At 38.3% G+C, this 21,080-nt stretch overlaps 1 protein-coding gene across 1 annotated transcript in view; it reads left to right on the top strand.

The window, feature by feature from the left end:
* gpc3 (glypican 3) overlaps positions 1–21,080 on the top strand; it is a 173,809-nt gene that overhangs the window by 88,530 nt on the left and 64,199 nt on the right. Inside the window, exons 4-5 of the mRNA XM_067457674.1 lie at positions 13,551–13,693; positions 18,498–18,623. Of these exons, the coding sequence (XP_067313775.1) occupies positions 13,551–13,693; positions 18,498–18,623 (269 nt within the window). The remainder of the gene's footprint in view (positions 1–13,550; positions 13,694–18,497; positions 18,624–21,080) is intronic.

Raw genomic sequence — 21,080 nt, forward strand, 5'->3', positions numbered from 1 at the left:
GAACGGCACTGAAGTCATTCTTAAAAAGGAAGATGTGTTCAGAGTTTTGCCGACCGGATAAGGTGAAACTTTAATCTATCAACTAGCTCCGCTTCACGTTGCTCTGGTTGGTGTAGCGCCATCCTATCGCGTGCAGAGGGAGTTTGAAAGACAACCGTTTATCCCGCCCCTCAGATTGAGCTGTCGATGGTAAGTTTCCAGACCAAACATCTTGATGTGGGTCTGACTTATTAGGCTAATGGTTAGGTGCTTCTACATCAGTTATTCACCAATCATTTCCCTCTGATTTTAGGGACAGATTATATGTTGGGTTAGGTTTCGGGGTAGGGTTATAAAAAATTTTTTGGACAGGAATGTTGTTCCAGGATCAACAAAATAGGGGTTGCACAGACTAGTCAACTTTAATGCTCTGCCATGGCGCTTTAAATGGTTAGTCCACCCAAAATTTTTAATTCTGTCATTAATTACTTACCCTCATGTTGTTCAACACCCGTAAGATCTTTGTTCATCTTCAGAACACAAATGAAGATATTTTTGTTGAAATCCGATGGCTCAGAAAGGCCTCCATTGACACCAATGACATTTCCTCTCTCAAGACCAAAAGCCACTAAAGATGTCGTTGCAAAGCCCATCTCACTACTGTGATTATACAATAATTTTATGAAGCAACAAAAATACTTTTTATGCGCCCAAAAAAATATATCTAAATAACGACTTTATTCAACAAGTTCTTGTCTTCTGTGTGGGCCTGTGACGTGAACGCATGCGCAAGAATATCTATGACACATGACCCGTAAGTGAGGAACTTTGTTTACTAATTTAATTAAGATCCAAGTTATTTAACTAAATATACAAATTAAATTTATGAATTAGGTCATATTTAATTCTATAAACTATCCAAATCAAACTAGCCAAATAAAATGTTGTTGCAATATTGTCCTGTTTAACACTGTGAAGCTGCTATGAAACAATCGTCATTGTAAAAGCGCTATATAAATAAAGTTGATTGATTGATTGATTGACTAGCAGAGGAAGATGCGCAGTATCTAAGCTGTTGAATTTTACATTGACTGTGCTTTAGGTATTATAGTACTCAAAACGGTGCTAACGTGTGTATTTCCTGGATGCCCGAACCATAAGAAACATGGTGCTTTGTGAATTCATGTCAGAGGCCCACATGGAAGACAAGAACTTGTTGAATAAAGTTGTTATTTAGAATTTTTGCACATAAAAAGTATTCTCGTCACTTCATAAAATTATTGTAGAATCACTGTAGTGAGATGGATTTTTTAACGATGCCTTTAGTGCCTTTTATGGGTCTTGAGAGAGGAAATTATATTGTTGTCAGTGGAGGCCTTTCTGAGCCATCGGATTTCAACAAAAATATCTTCATTTGTGTTCTGAAGTTGAACAATGATCTTATGGGTGTCGAACGACATGAGGGTAGTTATTAATGACTTATTAATGAATTTCCATTATAATGAATAATGACTTAATGAATTTCCATTTTTGGGTGAACCCCCTTTAAAGGAGGGCTAAGTGTTATTTTAAAAACCGTTTTACAAAACGACTTGGGACGAGTCCAGTAACAAACTTGTAGCTAATCAGCAGGTAAGGGACGTGTCTAATAATGATGGTGAGGAGAGAGAGCATGTCATTATTCAAAACGAACCACATACTGGCCCAGTATGCCAGTATGTGCTGGCTTTTTTTTGAATATGCTTGTGTGTCATGTTCGCTTGTTCATCCATTTGCGATCATATTGTGGCTCACTTCAGTGATGACAAAGAACCGTTCATTTCCACACCGTATGGAGCATCTAAATCTCCTCACTGTCTGTTTCAAGCCTCAGCTCACAAAATGTGTCCGACAAGTAGATACTATACTCCTCCTATTACATGTTTGTTTGCTCTTTTCATGATCTATAACCCTTGTCCATGAAGGAATGAATTTAATGAATTTATCGACTCATTCTTCAGAACGGCTCATCAGAGTCCTATGGGTGGCGTCACGGACACTACATCCATATTTTTTTACATCCAAAGTCTATTTTTTCATCACATAAATGTCGTTCAAAAAATATGTTGATCCAGAGTCAAATCTTACTTGCCAAAATCACAGTGACAGATTTTCCTCCCTTGACGTAACATGTTCTAGGATTGTCTATGGAGGAATGAATTTAAGGAAGACTGACATTTTAAATGTGTCAAAATGCCACGGCTAAGCCAAAGGTACATGGGTGTAGATTTGAGTATGGATGACAGGTACATTTCTCTACCAAAGTAAAATAAACTATAATCCCTAGCAAACAGCTGACAGAATGTACAGTTGAAGAAAAATATGTGAAACTACATTTATTATTTTACATTGATGATTTTTGCATAAATTAGTGATACAATTTTATCTGACCTTAAACTGCCTAACAAAAACTAATGATACAATGTCATCACAATTTTCCCCACCAACTGTAATATATAGAGAATATTAAAATGTATATAATTGTATGTTTGACACGGCTTTTATTTGTAAAAGGAGAATTTGATTTGCTTTCTTGCATTTAAGTAACAGCTATTGTCAAGTGTAAGACTGAAAAAACTAGTATATGCCGAAATGTCTGAATGAAGATCAAGGACTCTGAGAAAATAAAGGAAATTAACATCTGAACTGTCCCTCACACATCACTGGAGACGCAAGTCTCACCTCAGTATCAGCTTATCTACATCTTTCCCTGTTGACCCCCTCTCCCCCAATTCCTTCCCTCTCTCATGCTGAGATCACTGAAAATACACCCGGAATCTCTATATTACAATGTCAATCCACACAATACAGTATTATATGTGTTTGATATCGTTTGAAATGTCTCAGTGTGACTGGTACAAATATCTCAACTCCACAGAAGTTAACCAAAAGATAATCAATGTTTTAAGAGTTTAGAGATATCTTGTCTTAGTTTGGTGGGTGTGGCTTTCAGCCATTTGGCTTTTGCATCAGTACAAGTCTTGATCAATGCAAATTCCCATTGTGAACTCGTGTTTACATTTGAAAGAGTTTGGGCATTTGTTTCTGGGTATTTAAAGGGATCCCATGGTGTTGAGACTTGTATGGCTTAATATAACATAAATGATGTCTCTTACTGAATTATGTGGTAGAAAACCCATGAAAGATCTACGTTATTTAAAAAATCGATTTTATATTTGGACCATGGGCGGCGCCATTTTGTTTGCGTTCTAGGTTGATGACGTAGAGTGGTTGAACTCCTCAATCAGCTGGCGTTACCCGTTGCTATTTTTACCACAACGCAACTCGAAAATTGTTTCAGAGTTAAACAAAACAAATGAATTGCTTTGTAATTGTACTTAAAACACACTCAAACATACATGTGCACACAAACTCACCTACACAAGTCACAAACAGATCGGCGGGCTCGCACACACACACCTGACTGCTCTGTCTCAATCGCATGCATCATCACCAAAACATCCTGCCTCTCTTCCTCACGTTACTTTATCCCATCGTCCTACCTAGATATTTCCCTCTGCTGGTCACATTAGGCATTATAGTTAATCTACTATCAACAGTCTATCTAGGGAACAGGATGTGTTGAACAGGATATCAACACAGGGAATAGATTGAGGGTTATGTATGCGCGCGCAGTGCGTGCGTGTGTGTGTGTGTGTTCGCGCCGATCTGTTGGGGTGTGTGTGTGTTCGCGCCGATCTGTTGGGGTGTGTGTGTGTGTGTGCGTGTGTGTGTGTGTGTGTTCGCGCCGATCTGTTGGGGTGTGTGTGAGAGTCTGTGTGAGAGAGAGAGTTTGTGTGCACATGTATATTTGAGTGCGTGAAGTCGGACAGCTGTTTGTAAATCGGCTTTACTCGTTATTGCGGTGGAACATGAGACTGAATGACTGCACTCGAACATGCACTATGGTGTCGGACAACACTACAAATGTCCGTCCCTTCAAATAATGCCCTATTTAAGGGTATAGGGTCGATTTCAGATTCAGCCCCTGTCGTGGAGACTGAGCAGCCCAACATCTCGATTGAGACAGAGCCTGTCGTGTGCGCGCCCGCCGATCTGTTTGTGACTTGTGTAGGTGAGTTTGTGTGCACATGTATGTTTGAGTGTGTTTTAAGTATAATTACAAAGGAATTCATTGGTTTTGTTTAACTCTGAAACAATTTTCGAGTTGCGTTGTGGTAAAAATAGCTACGGGTAATGCCAGCTGATTGAGGAGTTCAACCACTCTACGTCATCAACCTAGAACGCAAACAAAATGGCGCCGCCCATGGTCCAAATATAAAATCGATTTTTAAAATAACGTAGATCTTTCATGGGTTTTCTACTACATAATTCAGTAAGAGACATCATTTATGTTATATTAAGCCATACAAGTCTCAACACCAGGGGATCCCTTTAAGGGAATGTTGCAAAGAGCTCAGGGCATGACACTTTAAACCGGTCAGTCCGTAATGTTGGATGTCTCAAGATAGCCAGCATTATGTAGTTTTCAGAAGCCAGGTATATATTTCATTCTTTACTTCAGAGTATTTGATGTTATATATGAATTACCTTTGAATTGACTATGTAATTGGCTTTATACATTTACCTGACTGTTAATAAATTGTTACACTTTGATTGATTCTGACTTGCTCTGGAATTATTCAGGTTGGGTATAATTTCAACAAAAGGTTAAACGGAATAATTAAATGTGTACTTAAACTATTAAATATAAATGACCAAATAAACTGGCATTCTAACCTAAATTCTAGATAAAGAGAAATTGGAATAAATCCCCTTTTGCCCCGCTGAAAAGCCCGAACGCGCAGCGACCTTCACCCGCCGATCGTTAGCCTCCATTGGGACGATTTGGGCGGCCTTACACAAGCATGTACGTTTTATTTATGCTTAGAAGGCTTCTGTTTTATAAACAGGATTAATAATGAATCAATATTAATTCAATTAAATAATAATTCATATTGTTTATTGGTTATAACTTTTTGACTTCTAAAAGTAAATAATTTACTTTTAAGACTTCTATTATTTATTTAAATTAAAATTAATATTATTTCAAAATAACTGTTTATGATAACAAGCAATTTCACTGTGAAGGATAAAAGATGTTACATCTTTGATTGACTTTAAACTATCCTACCAGTGTCAAACCAAAAGCTACATCTTTGCAACAGTGTCTGTCCTGGTGGCTGATAACCATTTTTCATCCTGTTGGCTTTAGTGCCTTCAGAAGTTTCCAGAACGATTCTTGTTCTTACCTGAATCTAATTCTGCTGTAAAACAATGATATTACACCTCAGTCTGAAGAGCCCCGTGGCCATGTTCTATCTAGCAGTTTGACATCTCACTCATCAAACCTCTCATTGAATGTGATCTTTCTTTCTCTCATTTCTCCTTTTAAAGTGTTGCCCCCTCTCTCTTTGCTCTGGAAAAGAATGCATGATTTATGAAGGACTATTTTTACCAGTTACTGAGCAGAAGTGAGGGAGCAATGGTGACAAAAGAGAGAGAGAGAGAGAGAGAGAGAGAGAGAGAGAGAGAGAGAGAGAGAGAGAGAGAGAGAGAGAGAGAGAGAGATTGAAAAGCATACTTTTAGGGTGCATGAAAGTGATGGAGTGAGCAGAAATATGTTTTCCGGAAGCCGATGTGTGCCCAAGGGAGTGGAGCTCCTCCTCCTCTGACCTCTCAGCTGTAAATGAGGAGACGCATGCAGACTTCTGCTGTAGTTACATCTCACTTGACACTGAGGACGAGAACAGAACAGACCTGTGCTGTTTCACACTCACTCATAGCACCTCGAAACTCTCAGACAGAACACCTGAGGGAAAAGCTTTGTACATCACCAGTCATGAGTGAGGGACTGTGACTGCTCCTAATAGATATGACGTCAACTAGACATTTAAACTTATCAAAAACATACGGTACCGTTCAAAAGTTTGGGGTTGTTTTTTTCTTTATGTAAAATAAGTCTTTAGTCTTATGTGTGGAAGCTTGTTTCCGCCACAGAATAAAACATTTTAAAAGATAATAGCGTTTTTTTAAATCTCACAATTCTGACTTTATAACTTGCAATTGCGTATTTATATAACGTAATTCTGGGAGAAAAAAAAAGAGAGAATTGTGAGAATTACCTTTTTTATTTTGTGGCGGAAACAAGCTTCTATTATACTAATGCTCACCAAGACTGCATATATTTGATCAAAATTAAAGTAAAAACGCACTCAAAAAAATATTTTACTATGTTAAAATGTGCTTTTGCTCACAAATTAATTTCATTGTTAATTCCACTCAAATTTGTAAAATGGAAGTTCATTTAAAGGGGGGGTTGAAACACTCCAATTCCTTTGAAATGAAACAATTGAAATGTCAACATTTGTGTGCGTTTACTCGTGGTTTATGAGGACATGATTCGGTTTATGGACTATTGTCGACTAAACATTAGCAGTAGCAAGCAAAACGGTTTTGCACGTCAGACTAGTGTATACATAGAAAAACAATGGAGTAGCTCATTTGAATGACGAAGCACGCTTTGTGAGAACATCCCCTAGCTTTATGTTTGGGTGGTTTTACAATAATCAAACAGACACCTATAGTTGTCAGCTAAACAAATGTATTTAAACACACACCATACATCGCATGCTCCATTGATAAATGAACTATATACGATTGTGTTGTTGATGTTTACTTACGCGACGATAGCCAACAATATAGACATTTGAAACAGTTTTACTCACCGAATGCTTCTAAAGCACGACTGTGAACCTTTATCGCTGGAACCATTCATCAAAAACACACTCCTTTGGTGACGTTGTTGATTTGGTGAAGTCCTGTGACTGCAGTGAGTGCAGTGTTTATGGGGCGTGCATTTGCTCGCTCTGTTTGCGCACGCACCCTTCCAGGAGAAGAGCCTGTACGGCCCGTACAAGGAAATTCCGCCCCATCTACGTCAAGTTGACCCATAATCGAAAAAAACTCCAAAACTTGTGAGGAACCGGAAAAGGTATTTTTTTTTACACAGAAATACTCCATCAAACGTCTAACTTATTTTTTGAAACTTTGTCCATGTTTAGGATGGGAATCCAAGTCTAAAAAACAGTGTAAAAAACTCAGTATGCATGAAACAGCATTTCACCCCCCCTTTAATCATTTTGTTTTGGGACTATGACTACATGGGACTACATTTTTGTTGTACAATGTCAGTTCTGAGATTAAATTATTCTTACGTGCTCGTCCTTTATTGATTGGCTATCACCAAACCAAGTAGCCTAGAAATCTAGACGCACCCTAGCGGCAGCAAATTTAATCTGCCCACAAGTGTAGTCTAGGAACTCTCAATACCCTTCTGAGCTGTATTCCCCTCACTCTGGACGGACCAATCACATCGTGTATAGAGTCGGCGGGCGGGGCCATAATGACGACGGCCGAGTTGAGTTTGCGTGCTTCTAGTAAACACAGAAACTGGCGAACGGCGGCGGTCTTTCGAATCAGCTTTAACTGCAATTCTGGAAGACTTGGAGTTAAGCTTTTCTCTGAGAAAAGAACAAAGAACGGCACTGAAGTCATTCTTAAAAAGGGAAGATGTGTTCGGAGTTTAGCCAACCGGATACGGTGAATGTTTAATCTATCAACAAGCTCTGTTTCACCTTCGTTGCTCTGGTTGGTATAGCGCTATCCTATCGCGTGCAGAGGGAATTTGAAAGACAACCGTTTATCCCGCCCCTCGGATTGAGCCCTGTCAATGGTGAGTTTCCAGACCAAACATCTTGATGTGGGTCTGGCTTGTCAGGCTACAAACCAAGCCCACTTTAAGATTGAACATTGGTTTTAGGAGTCTTCTCTGTATTTTCAACTGCACAAGAGGCGTGATCAACAGGCCTTATTCAAATAACTCTGTATGCAATTGGATAATCCTTCAACCAATCCGACCACAAGAGGCGTGATCAACGGGCAACGACCCATCACTTCTCTATCCATCATCATGTTAAACCCACCAAAAGCGCACCAGGTGGATAAGCCAGTCTGTGATTGGTTTCCGCAAAAGTGTAACAGAAGCAGGAGAAATGAATGTAAAGGTTTCCAGACTGAGTTGCTGGGCTAAATTAAATCGCCAGCAGATCAGGCTGGGTTTACCTACTGCATTCTTTATGTTGTATGCATTAACAAGTTTGGATAACAATTTATTTTGCAATGTCTTTGTTACATGTTACATGTACTTCCCATAGTAATAACAGTGAATTATGCATAATTACATGCAACTGACACTCCAAACCCTAATCCTAAAGTAAGTACATGTGGTTACTAAATATTACTCAATATAATTGCACTGTAAAAATGACACCTTAAAATAAAGTGAAACCCAACATTGTCTATAGCAGGGGTTTCCAATCCTCCCCCTTGGGGGGCCACTGTCCTGCAGAGTTTAGCTCAAACTCCAATTAAACACACCTGAACCAGCTAATCAGTGTCTTACTAGGCATACTATTCAAAGTGTGTTAAGGCAAGTTGGAGCTAAACACTGCAGGACAGTGGCCCTCCCGGATCACCTTTTGGACACCCCTGCTCTATAGCATACTATCATGTGCTATTGTTAGTTAGTACACAGGAACTTAAGTTTATTAAGTTGATTCAACAAAATATTATTTGCTTAAATTAATTGGGTTTTGTTGTCATGTTGTACCGAACTAAGCAAATTTTGTGGAAAAGGTTTCCTTAATATAATTAAAGGGGGGGCGAAACACTCAGTTTCAGTCAATCTCATGTCAATCTTGAGTACCTATAGAGTAGTATTGCATCCTTCATACCTCCAAAAAGTTGTATTATATTTATAAAAGAAATATAGCCTGTACCGAGTCTTTCTGGAAAAAAAAGAGCGCCTGGAGGCGTATCGTGTGGGCGGAGCTAAAGAATGACGAGTTCGCACAAAGCGGTGACGTCCTCAAGCATCAGACTGCAACAACAACTTTTAAATAACAATATCCTGTCCGGACTACAGTTGTCAGTGATATAAGTATTTGAAATTAACATGATTTCTTAATGTCTAGTGACATATCAGGGTCATTTTATAATTCATTGAAATACATTTCTACATACAGCTCCTTTAAAAGAACTTACTGACCCACAGCTTTCACAAATTAAATGCATTTTTCTTTCGCTCATTTAAACACTTTCATTCTTATGAAATGGCAATATTAAATGTGATTAGATAAATCACTATAAATCTACTGACAAACAGATGTTTTTTTTTACAAAAAAAAAAAAAAAAAGATAACACCCCTATGACCTATGGCAATTACGGTATATTATCGGAGTCACTTCAGCTTATGCATCCATTGACAAAATAGAATTGCGAGAGACAGGTCCAGGATATTGCTGTATTCTTACTTGATTTCAATCGTACACAGCTTTTTCTATATGCCCTCCAAACAGATCTTACGCATTACTATCCGTCAAATGCTCTGTCAGAAAGATTTCTGTTTTATAGACACCCTAAGCTGTTTGGGAATATGTCCTTACCATCCCTCGCTAAATCCTTGCTTCTTGATCTCACTCCTGACATCTAATGAGATGAGCACATCAGTTAAATTAGGCCACATTTTAATCAACAATTAGTAGTAAGTTTTGCATCACTCACATTTTCTTCCGAAACTATCTGGTTTATTATTCGTTTTAAACATTGGTCGTTCAGTAAAGCTCTCTTACTGGGATTTTGGCACCACTCCTTACAAAACCTCACTCAATGCAATATTCAAATTATGTTCTTCAATAAAAACAATAGTGACTGAAGGGCGAAAAATATGATTTGACAGGTTTTTAGTAACAGTCATTGTCAAACATGTAATTGAAATATTTTCCCTGTTGCAGATGGATACCTAAAAACAAGCTTTTTTCTAATTTAATAAAATCATCCTTTTTGGACATTTTGTTCAGTGTCCTTAACTGATGTAAAACTACTTCATCGTCTTGAGTGGCTTATTGCTTTATTATCTTAATAGAAATCCCAGCTTGTCTACTTTGTCATTTAACCTTCACATTTGATCCCTTTTGTATTTTCAGCTGTGTTGATAAAGTCATTGTTTCAGCTAAGGATGCATGTCTTTATTGAACATTGCACATTGATGCATGTGAACATTCTGGTGACGTTTTTTTTTTTTTTTTTGGTTGTGTGTGTGTGTCCTAATGCTCCTCTCAGGGGTGTGTGAGGTACAGATAAAAGGCATTGGATATTTAAAGAACCTCTCTGTGAGACGCCGCTTATCTCAGTGTTACTGTTAGCCAGCACATCCTCTGTCGCCCGCCTGATATTAATACCCCTCTAATGAGAGAAACAATCACACACAGACTCACATACACAAACCAGCTCTATACTCCCGTGCCACAGCTCCCCAAGGGCCCAGATACACACACACACACACACACACACACACACACACACACACACTAACACAGAGACAAACACACACCCAATCACATTAATCAAGGCCGTTGGGACGCAGACCCGCAACACAGAGTAAATTACAGCAGGAAAGAACCATGCTTCAGACCGGCCACTAATGATTTCCCATGAGCGCACACACCACAGGCCAGGAAGCATTGGGGAAGAATGTGTGGGTGTCTGGGATTAGATTGAATAGTGTACACACGGAGGCTTGGCATTGATAGTTTAGAATTTGGGTTGAGTGTGTTACCATGAGTCTTCAGAGCAGTAGCTTTGCTAAAAGTGAGTGTTAGTTTAAAGTCATCATGAAATGTAAGTTACGATAGTCTTTTCTCTCCTATTGTGATGCATATCCGAGTGAAACGGCTTCTCGAATAAGAAAAAATGTAGTGCGGGACTTGATTTTGTCCATTGGGAATAGATTGTGTGGTTGCAGTTTGCCATTACTGTGATGTCACGCGAGTTGTCCTGCCCTCACCCCAGTAAACACATTTAGAGAAGAGAAGAGATGCCGCTCCAAGAGGGAAGTTATTTTGATTCATTGTTATTTTCCTAGAATACTGATTATGTCTTTGTTTGTTTCCATAGTTACCCATTAGTTTCAACTGTGTCTAGTTTGGTTTCCTTTGTTCTATTACTGTATTTATAGCCCTGTGTTAGTGTGTTTCCTTTTCTCAGGGTCAGTTCTCATTTACACTTGTGTGGTGTGTCTTGTATAGTTTTTGACACCAATGTCATTTCCTCTCTCAAGACCCATGAAAGGCACTAAAGACGTTGTTACAAAGCCCATCTCACTACAGTGGTTCTACAATAATTTTATGAAGTGACGAGAATAGTTTTTGTGCGCTAAAAAAACTAAATAACGACTTACTTAACGATGGCCTATTTCAAAACAAAGCTTCGAACCATTATGAATCGCTTCATAAAATGATTGTAGTAGTAGTGAGACAGACTTTGTAATGACGTCTTTAGTGGCTTTCATGGGTCTTGAGAGAGGAAATGACATTGGTGTCAATGGAGGCCAGTCTGAGCCATCAGATTTCAACAGAAATATCTTCATTTGTGTTCCGAAAATGAACGGAGGTCTTACGGGTGTTGAACGACATAAGGATAAGTAACTAATGACAGAATTTTCATTTTTGGGTAAACTAACCGTTAAAATAATGACTATTTATTTTGGATGAACCTTCGTGCAATCCATATAGCTACCGTTACATGTGTATTGTATTCGATTATACACATGGGCCTAAGTAATGACATGAAAAATACTGTCGCTCGGGTGGAAACTTTGCATGTCTAAAACCACTAAAACCGACACTTGCAGACTCTTGCATGTGTCATTATATTATTAGCATTTTACCAACAACAAGCTTAAAAGTAGGTCTTTGACCAGCAAATTTCAGTCGTATGTGTTTTGTCCATCTTTAGAACGCTCACCTCTGAGACAGAAAGTGCATCACATTATGTTTTCATCAACTTACACAGCATACAGGTTATCGTAGCTATATGTGTCAATTTTGTGCTGTAATTTGTCCAAAATCTCATGTTAAAATATAAAGTGCTAAACTTGGCTATTTAAGACAGTATTGGCCATGACTTGACTATGACACTCATCTCTACTGCACAAATACATAAAACATTAGCCTTGATAGATAGATAGATAGATAGATAGATAGATAGATAGATAGATAGATAGATAGATAGATGGATGGATGGATGGATGGATGGATGGATGGATGGATGGATGGATGGATGGATGGATGGATAGATAGATAGATAGATAGATAGATAGATAGATAGATAGAGATGGATGGATGGATGGATGGATGGATGGATGGATGGATAGATAGATAGATAGATAGATAGATAGATAGATAGATAGATAGATAGATAGATAGATAGATAGATAGATAGAGATAGATAGATAGATAGATAGATAGATAGATAGATAGATAGATAGATAGATAGATAGATAGATAGATAGATAGATAGATAGGCTGTACTTATTCAAAGAACCAGTTCTTTAACTTTAAGCCCCCCACCCCCCAGTGACCCGAGGAACCACAGCAAAAAAGCAATGGTAGAATGTGTTGCATCAGGATTGCATTTGTGTCAAGACTTGGATCTGATCTTCCGCCATACCGCTGTTTCCTCTGTCTAGTTCTGTGGCTTTTGCTCTTTCTCTTAATCTCTTTTACACACAAACACATATACATCAACAGTATCTATTTACCCTCCCCTGGGCTGTTTGCTAGAAAGAGCTTCTATTGATCTACGCTGATAATCATGTCGTTTAGCTCAACAGCAGTTTGTTGGTATATTTGTTGGTCTGTGAAAATATTATGAATGACTGCAGGGTGAATCCAATCACCCCGCTCACTGATGCTTCAGAAAAAGTTGCTAAAAAGTAGATCTTTTTGTAGCATTTAGCCACAGCGACCAATCCCGCATCCGTCCCCGTTCGCATGAAGATGTCCTTGTGCTATTGATCTCCTGTCCTGGATCCCATCAGAATTCCAGAGCCTGTTTACCCAGACACACACATATTCATTCATGAACAAGCAGGCACAATATGCCACAAGCATTACATGGCAAAATTACGCCCTGGACCAGCCCCCATGGGAAATTAAACCAGCGGCAAATCATTAAACCACAAGCTAAACATTAAGAGGCATTTGCATTTTTATTGCACCTGAAAGAATGGCAAGACTCCATTATCTCACACAGCCAGCATGGGAGCAGGGTATTAGTATTATTATATTGTCCCGTATAAAAACAATAGCGTTTAGTGCGCATGAGAAGGGGACCAAGAGGCTTGTTTACTTTCGCTATGTCTGCAAAGGGTTATGATTATTGAAAGAGCACAGCCAGAGTGTTTGACAGACTCAACAATGCCTCGTTTTGTTATGTAAATCCTATTGTCATCAAACCCAAACAAACAAACAGGAGGCAAATGCGGCAGCTTCAGCCAAACAATTAGCTGAATGGGGTGAAAGTTTTGCAGGGACAGTTTGTCTCATTAATTGCTTTCTCAGCTGGATGTCTTCCAGGACCGTGTCCAAGAGTGATCACATTTAGCCCTCCAATCTTCTCCTGTTCACAGGTGAGCGGGTTGTGCGCGCACGCTCCCGCGCGGGTGTCTCGTGCTGTGGCGCTGTCGAAAGAACACGGGGCAGCCTCACTGGTGCCCCACAACCGTCCCCAGGTGAACTTTGACCCTGACGAGACCCTCTTTGGACGCCGCAGGTAACGTCACAATTCAATATTTCTAATTTCTAAAGTGATTTAAAGAAACAGCAGTCAGTTAACGATTGAAAATGTTTTCTCATTCAGTAACAGTGAACAGTAATCTTCTAAATGCATATTATTGATCTTATTTTTTATTTTGAGCTAATCAAAAGATAATATCTGGATCTTTTAGTGAAACAGCAGTCTTCATTTTGGTGATGTATACAGGACTTCTCCAATCATTGTGTTCGCTTAAAACCGTCCCTTTACATTTGACCTCAAGGCCGTTACATACTCCACAAGAACAGAGAAAATTTCGTCATTTTGTTCTCGCAGCCCTGGTTTGGGAGTTCTCGCAGTTTGTTCTCGACTTTGCGTCTGAGCAGAACTTTTTTTCTTACAGGTGTCCGAGAACCATTGTGTGATTGGTCCGAAATTTAAAGTGGGCGGGGTTAATGCGGTGAAACGAAGTTGTTCAGTACCTGCTTTTCTCTTGAATGTACTGAGAAGAATGAACATTGTTCTTGTTCTTGCCACCTCAAGAAAACAGAAATTGAATTGTTCTTGGAGAGTATGTACCAAGCTTCAAGCTTGCCTTCAGATCTGTCTCTATCCAGTCAGAAACTGATAAATAGACATTTTTTCTTTTTCAATAAAAGATGGGTCCATTCATATGTTAAGTATTCATAAGTTCAAAAGGGTCCATTTATAAGTTTCCCTGCAAATTTGTATGAAACGAACCAACAGAAGATTGATACGCCACAGCATGACCTCTTAAAGGTGCACTATGTAGTATTTTTGCAGTAAAAACCACTAGGCCAGTGTTATATATTTTGTTCAGTTGAGTACATACAATATCCCAAATGTTTCCAACTATTTGTAAATTGTAAGAAAATTGCTATTTTAACTAAGGACCGGGACGTGTCAGCATAGCGTTTGAGGGAGTCACCTGTCAATTGCGTCTGCGTTACCGTCAGTTTTATTTGGAGAAGCTCTTTTCTCTTAGCAGTGTGAACATGTCACATCAGTGCCGAGCAAACGCACAGAGTAACGTCATAATTATAAACACACTTTAATGTATCTAATATGATAAACAGAGCTGCTTTACCTTATAATCATGACCGGAAACACGGAAGTGCGGGTGCCCGGCGACTGTGTCCCGTCCCGTCATAATAATAAATAAATAAATAAATACAAGTCCCGGTGCTCGCAAGCTGTGTGTTTGTTTAACAATCACTCCAGCAGCCGTGCTCAGCTCCACAACACCCGGCCTTGCTCTGCTTCACACTACAGTAACGTTAATAACTGCATCCATGAACGTGATTTCTGCCTGAGTCCTATTTTCCACCGGCTGTAAGGTGAAGATCACATGTCCCAAGATAATGCACTCAAACTTGGCGTCATCAAACTATGCCTTTGTTTTAAATAGGCGATCTCTAGTGGACGGAAAGTTGCATAGTGCACCTTTAACTGAATTACAAGAACACAAACTTCAAAGCTGCAGACTTATTTATATATTTATATATTAGAACCCAGTATTATTTGTTATATGTTGAATGTATGCCTTAAAAAAGATAAACATGATATCACGTCTGTTGCAGTGTACAAAAAAAAGATTTTGTGTGTCCGTCCCATCCCTTTATCTGTTTCATTTGGATATACATCACAATTTGAAGGAAAAGATCTGTCGCTACTTACTTTACATTGTGACTTTAATTTAATAATTTAATACACAGGGTTTCTCCACTGGAAGTCATTTTTTAAAATCGGGGACCCAAAAAATTAATTAAAAATTAATTATTTAATATTTCTTGAAAAATGTCTTCATAATGTTTTAATAAACTGTATTATTATTATTATTGTAATAACTACATTCTGCTGTACAATAGTAATATATTTATTTCATAATTTCTTCATATTAAACAGAATTTTGAAGGGCTGTACAGCAAATCCTTAGAGCTTCTGTGCTTTCTTTTGCCAAATTCACACACGTTCTGCGTTATACAGTAAATTCTGCGTCTTCTGCATCATAGAAATTGTAAGGGCCCTATATTGCTCTGTGTAAGCAACAGACTTCAGTTTGATTCATTCACATCACATCCACTGTAGCTCTCAAAACTCAATTGCGTTTCCAAATATTCAGATATTGCGCCTCTTAGACCTATATTTTGAGCTGAAAACAAATAAGGACTTCAATTTCAGTCTGTTTCTCAAATAAAGCCATTTTGAAAAACAAATAAATAAATCTGCACTTTTATGGGCCTGCTTTTGGAGCTTAACCGCTTCACTGATTCTAATGGCTGATCTTGTTATTCAGCAGTAATGAAACATGAGTATGGCCTGACTTGCTCTTGCTCAAATGCTCTAAAAACACTTCACTACAAAAAAAAGCTTGAAAGCATTGCAGCTATAGAAATGACAGTAAGTCAATTCTGTGCAAATAAAATGAGTGAATAACAAATGTGAGGAATAGGAATCACAGCCAACCATAATGCCGTTCCTCATGCATCTCACATCTTCTGAGGCTGTTTGTGTGGAATGTATTGAAATGCTGTAATAGATTCTCCACTTGAGCGCTTCTAAAAAAAACTCTCTTCCTTCTCTCTCTCTCTCTCTCTCTCTCTCTCTCTCTCTCTCTCTCTCTCTCTCTCTCTCTCTCTCTCTCTCTCTCTCTCTCTCTCTCTCTCTCTCTCTCTCTCTCTCTCTCTCTGTATACTGTAGATTCACTGACCTTTTTAGAGGTCTCCCAACCAACTCAAACAGTCTCTTCCATGTTTTTGAGTATTTGAATGACGCTGTGTGCAGAGGCATCATGCACCTTTTTTCTACTTCTGTACTTTTCTTCCACTTTTTTTCCTATTAAAGATAAGACATGACCCAAAATGCTTTTTTGACGATAGTGGATTACTTGATTCTAACTATGGTTAGAGTTAAATGTCAGTGCATAAAGAGACTCTGGTTCAAGTCCTCCCTTAATTTATGTATGACAATATATACATACGTATAAGTACCAAAACTACCATGATTCAGTAATACAGTGCACCCGGACAGTATTCCCAGCGCGTCACTTTTTCCACATTTTGTTATGTTACAGCCTTATATTTTTTTCAAGTTCCATCAGGTTGGATGGAGAGCGTCAGTCCACAGTCATTTTCAGATCTCTCCAGAGATGTTTAATCGTGTTCAAGTCAGGGCTCTGGTGGGCCTACTCGAGGACATTCACATACTCGAGGAGTTGTCCCGTTGCCACTCCTTTGTTATCTTGGCTGTGTGGTCATTGTCCTGTTTGAAGATAAACCTTCGCTCCAGTCTGAGGTCCAGAGTTCTCTGGAGCAGGTTTTCATCAAGGATGTTGCATTCCTTGCTGCATTCATCTTTCCCTCGATCCTAACTAGTCTCCCAGGTCCTGCCGCTGAAAAACATCCCCACAGCATGATGCTGTTAACTATGGGACCTTATAAATAAAGGTGTGTGCCTTTCCAAATGCTAAATCAACTGAATTTACCACAGGTGGACTACAATCAAGTTGTAGAAACATCTCAAGAATGATCAGTGAAAACAGGATGCACCTGAGCTCAATTTTGAGTGTCATGGCAAAGGCTGTGAATACGTGTGAATGTGATTTTTGGCGTTTTTTATTTTTAATAAATTTGCAAAGATTTGAAACAAACTTCTTCGACATTGTCATTATGGGGGACTGTTTGTAGAATTAAGGATTTTTTTTTTTAAATTTAATCAATTTTGGAATAACGCTGTAACTAAAATGTGGAAAAAGTAAAGCGCTGTGGATACTTTCTGGACGCACTGTATATTATGTGTGATGGCAAAGCTGAAATGTTCAGCTTTATAACTCCAGTCTTCAGTATCACATGATCCTTCTAATAGCATCTAATATGCTGTTTTGGTGCTCAAGAAACATTTATTATCAAAATTATTACCAGTGTTGGATAATATATTTGTGGGAACCATGATGCATTTTTTCTAAGGATTCTTTGATGAATCAAAGTTACAGAACAGCATGTATTTGAAATAAATAATACTGAATAAAAGTATTCAATTCTTTTACTGACCCCAGCCTTTTGAATGATAGTATACAAAATATAAATGATATATCATAAATTATATTAAATTAATGTAGAATTATTCTATCATATTTTATATAATATTTTATGCCAAATATATCATATATATACTTTTTCTTAAAAATTGCTGATTCAAAAATCTGAGGTGACACATCTGACTAGGTGGGCGACTGAGTCATCCAGGTTGGAGGTATGTGTATGAGTTGTGAAATGCAGTGTGTGTTTGTGTATTTGTGCTGTTAGTTGAGGTGTGTGTGAGTGTTCGGGCTGATGATGACAGAGAGAAGCTCATTAACACAGGCTTTGTCTCCTGCCGTGTGAGTGACATTGAGCTGCCTTCTGCCCGCTCTGTCCTGTGCTGTTCCACTCTCCCTCGCTCTGATGAGCAGATGAGAACGGCCAAGCCAACACAGTCGGCTGTTTCCTCTCCAGCATAATGTCAATTATCAGTCAAAATGTCTCAAATCAACTTAGCCAGACAGTAAACGACATGTAATGGAGTAGATCACGTTTCACACTGTGTTTGACCCCAACCCCATTTTCATTTTTCTGATTCTTCAATCTTCTTTCTCCATGCCCCTCATTTTCACCCATAAATCCCTGTGTCTTTGTGCTGTTGATTCTTTTTAATCTTGCCTCTTTGTGCAGATCTAATTTCAATTTTCATTTTCTTTGAGTCCACATGGCTTATTCTTTCCGCTGCTTTCATACTTTCTCAATTTCCTCTCTGTCTGCTGCAGGGAGTTTATCTCTGGTCTGAGAGGCTTCAGTCAGTTCTACAGTGGTCTCGGAGAAGCGTTGTGCAGCAAAGAGCCGACTGCACTCAACGGCTCCCTCTGCTGGAACGGACAGGAGATGACGGACAAGTGAGTATTTCATTTGTGGCAGCACTGATGACCGCATAGCTACATAATACTGCATTCGTTAATTTTAGTCTCACAATATAATGTCTTTTAGCCTATAATTAAGGCGTAAATGTTCATTAAAAAGAAAGTAAATTCATTAAGTGGCATCATTCCGCTTGCAGATATAGTCCCTGACATGTAAAACTAAGATTAATAGTTGTTCTCAATGGGTGCTGTGCAGCAGAACAATTGTTTCACATCCTTGCGGTTACAATGGACCCTTGCCAGGCTAGACAGCATATTTAATTTGATGCGAATAAATGAGTGCATGAGGGAATGAGTATAGCCTGATAAATAAGTTGTACTGTCTTAAGGTTCTGGGTCATGTTTCATTTTCACAGCCCATGTTTTCCCACAGGCTGTTCGTCCGCTGGAAACCTTTTTTCAGTGTTTCGTCAGCTGAAAGATTGCCACCAAGGTACCAATGGTACAACCTATTGGACAGACCGTGCAACTATCCTGTTTTATTTGTGCCAGGCGTCTTGCTTCACTAAGATTATTTTGGTACTTTTGCATGGATGGGATGCTATATTGACCACTCAGCATGCAAGACACAGGCTCAAACTATTGTATAATATAAGTTATTTCAGGATGGAAGAGGCTTTTATCTCTTTAAAACATACACACACTCTCTATTAGTGTTTTTATTCTGACCGTTTTTACTAAGTGGGTAAAAGTAGCATATATTACAATAGAATCAGCCTCCTAAATGCTTTCCAGTATTACTACAATCTCAAAATGGCCTCGAAGAGACATATTGCCCCTGAGCTTGTCACAAATCTTGAAGTCTAAAAAGCTTTCTGAATAAAACTGAGACAGTGTAAGTGGCTGGTAGCTGAGCGGATGATTATGTATGTGTGTGTGTGTATATATATCTAATGAGTTTGGCTGACTCCAGTTCCATCTGACAGGCAACAGGGTGTGAATGTGATGTGGTCATTGTGGGGTAAGTGATGTCGGGTGGTTTGGTGGCTAATTGCTCCTTTCCTTCGTTCACTCTGTGACTGCCTGCGCCTGGCTCTCCACGCGCCCTTTGGAACCCAATTTAAAAATTGTCATATTTTAGTTCACCATGTCCCTTGTGCTTCTGGCCCATAACTCTAGCACTCTCTCACAGTCCAAATCAAATTCATGCTGGCAAATGACAATAAATCAGTGCATCCCTGACCAAACAGAAAAGCTTTAAGAGCTGCGGTATCTCATCCTAACGACTTGGAAATATTAGCTCAAAACTGAAGTGATCATTAAAGTCAACATGATATCAAAATGGATTCTATTTACTGTCTTAATGCTCGTTCCTGGTCTTATTGTGAACATTATTCCAAAGAAATCCTATTTAAATTAAATCTTTAATCACTAATAACTTCCTCTGAAATTACTTTCCTTTTTATTGCCTGTCAGATAATGTTGACCAATTGCCAAATAGCTATTATATAAACTCTCATATAGTTTGGCTACATTCTAGTTTAAAGTAATTCTTGATTAATTCCTATCCATTTTCATATGAAATATCTCCTTTACTCTAAACTACATCACATTATGGAACTAAAATGGGTTGACTTTTAAGTGGACTTTAGAGGATTGTGTCCATTTTGTTAATGATTGTGTCAATAAATATAAGAAGACTTTAAAATAATTTGCATGTTCACATTTCTTGAAAATATTTGATATTAGATGCTTCCAATTCTTTTTCTCCAAATATTATATTTATTTCAATTATTATATTAAGCTATAATATATATATTTTATATATATATATATATATATATATATATATATATATATATATATATATATATATATATATATATATATTATATTAGCGTAATAAAGAAATTAACTGTTTTTAGTTTGTGATTTAAAAAAAATGTAAATTCAGTAATAATACAATTCTAAATTAATTGCTTGTTTTCAAAAAAATCATTTATATATCATCATAAGTTACATCAATAAAAGTTGTCACATCAAATAGAAATAGAACTTGAATGGTAAAAGTTACACCTGCATTATGTAACCTGTACAGATCTGGTAAGTTTTTGCTCAGGTGGCTGAATTTTCTGCACAATATAGAAAAGTTTTGCTCAGCAAGAGCACTGGGGGTGAAATGGCCTGGTCACAACAGCATGGTGAACAGTTGGCCTTAGGGGACAGACAGCTGTGTCAGAGGGCTCTCAGGCCCTCAGGAATTAATTAGGACCCATGAGAGAAATAGATATGGGAAGAGAGAACTAGAATAATGATGCTTTGCCAGAAATGTCTGCTGAATCTCAATGTCATTCCTTGGCTTTATAGTGAAATATAATTAATTCTGGAATGCGTTCAGACCCATTTTATGCAACGTATTGAAGACGAAGCGCTGTTTCACATTCTGAACTGGGAAGAAAGCCATCTTAATTGTGCCAAAGAATGTCACCATTT

This window comes from Pseudorasbora parva, chromosome 11 (assembly GCF_024679245.1).
Source record: "Pseudorasbora parva isolate DD20220531a chromosome 11, ASM2467924v1, whole genome shotgun sequence".
NCBI lineage: Eukaryota > Metazoa > Chordata > Actinopteri > Cypriniformes > Gobionidae > Pseudorasbora > Pseudorasbora parva.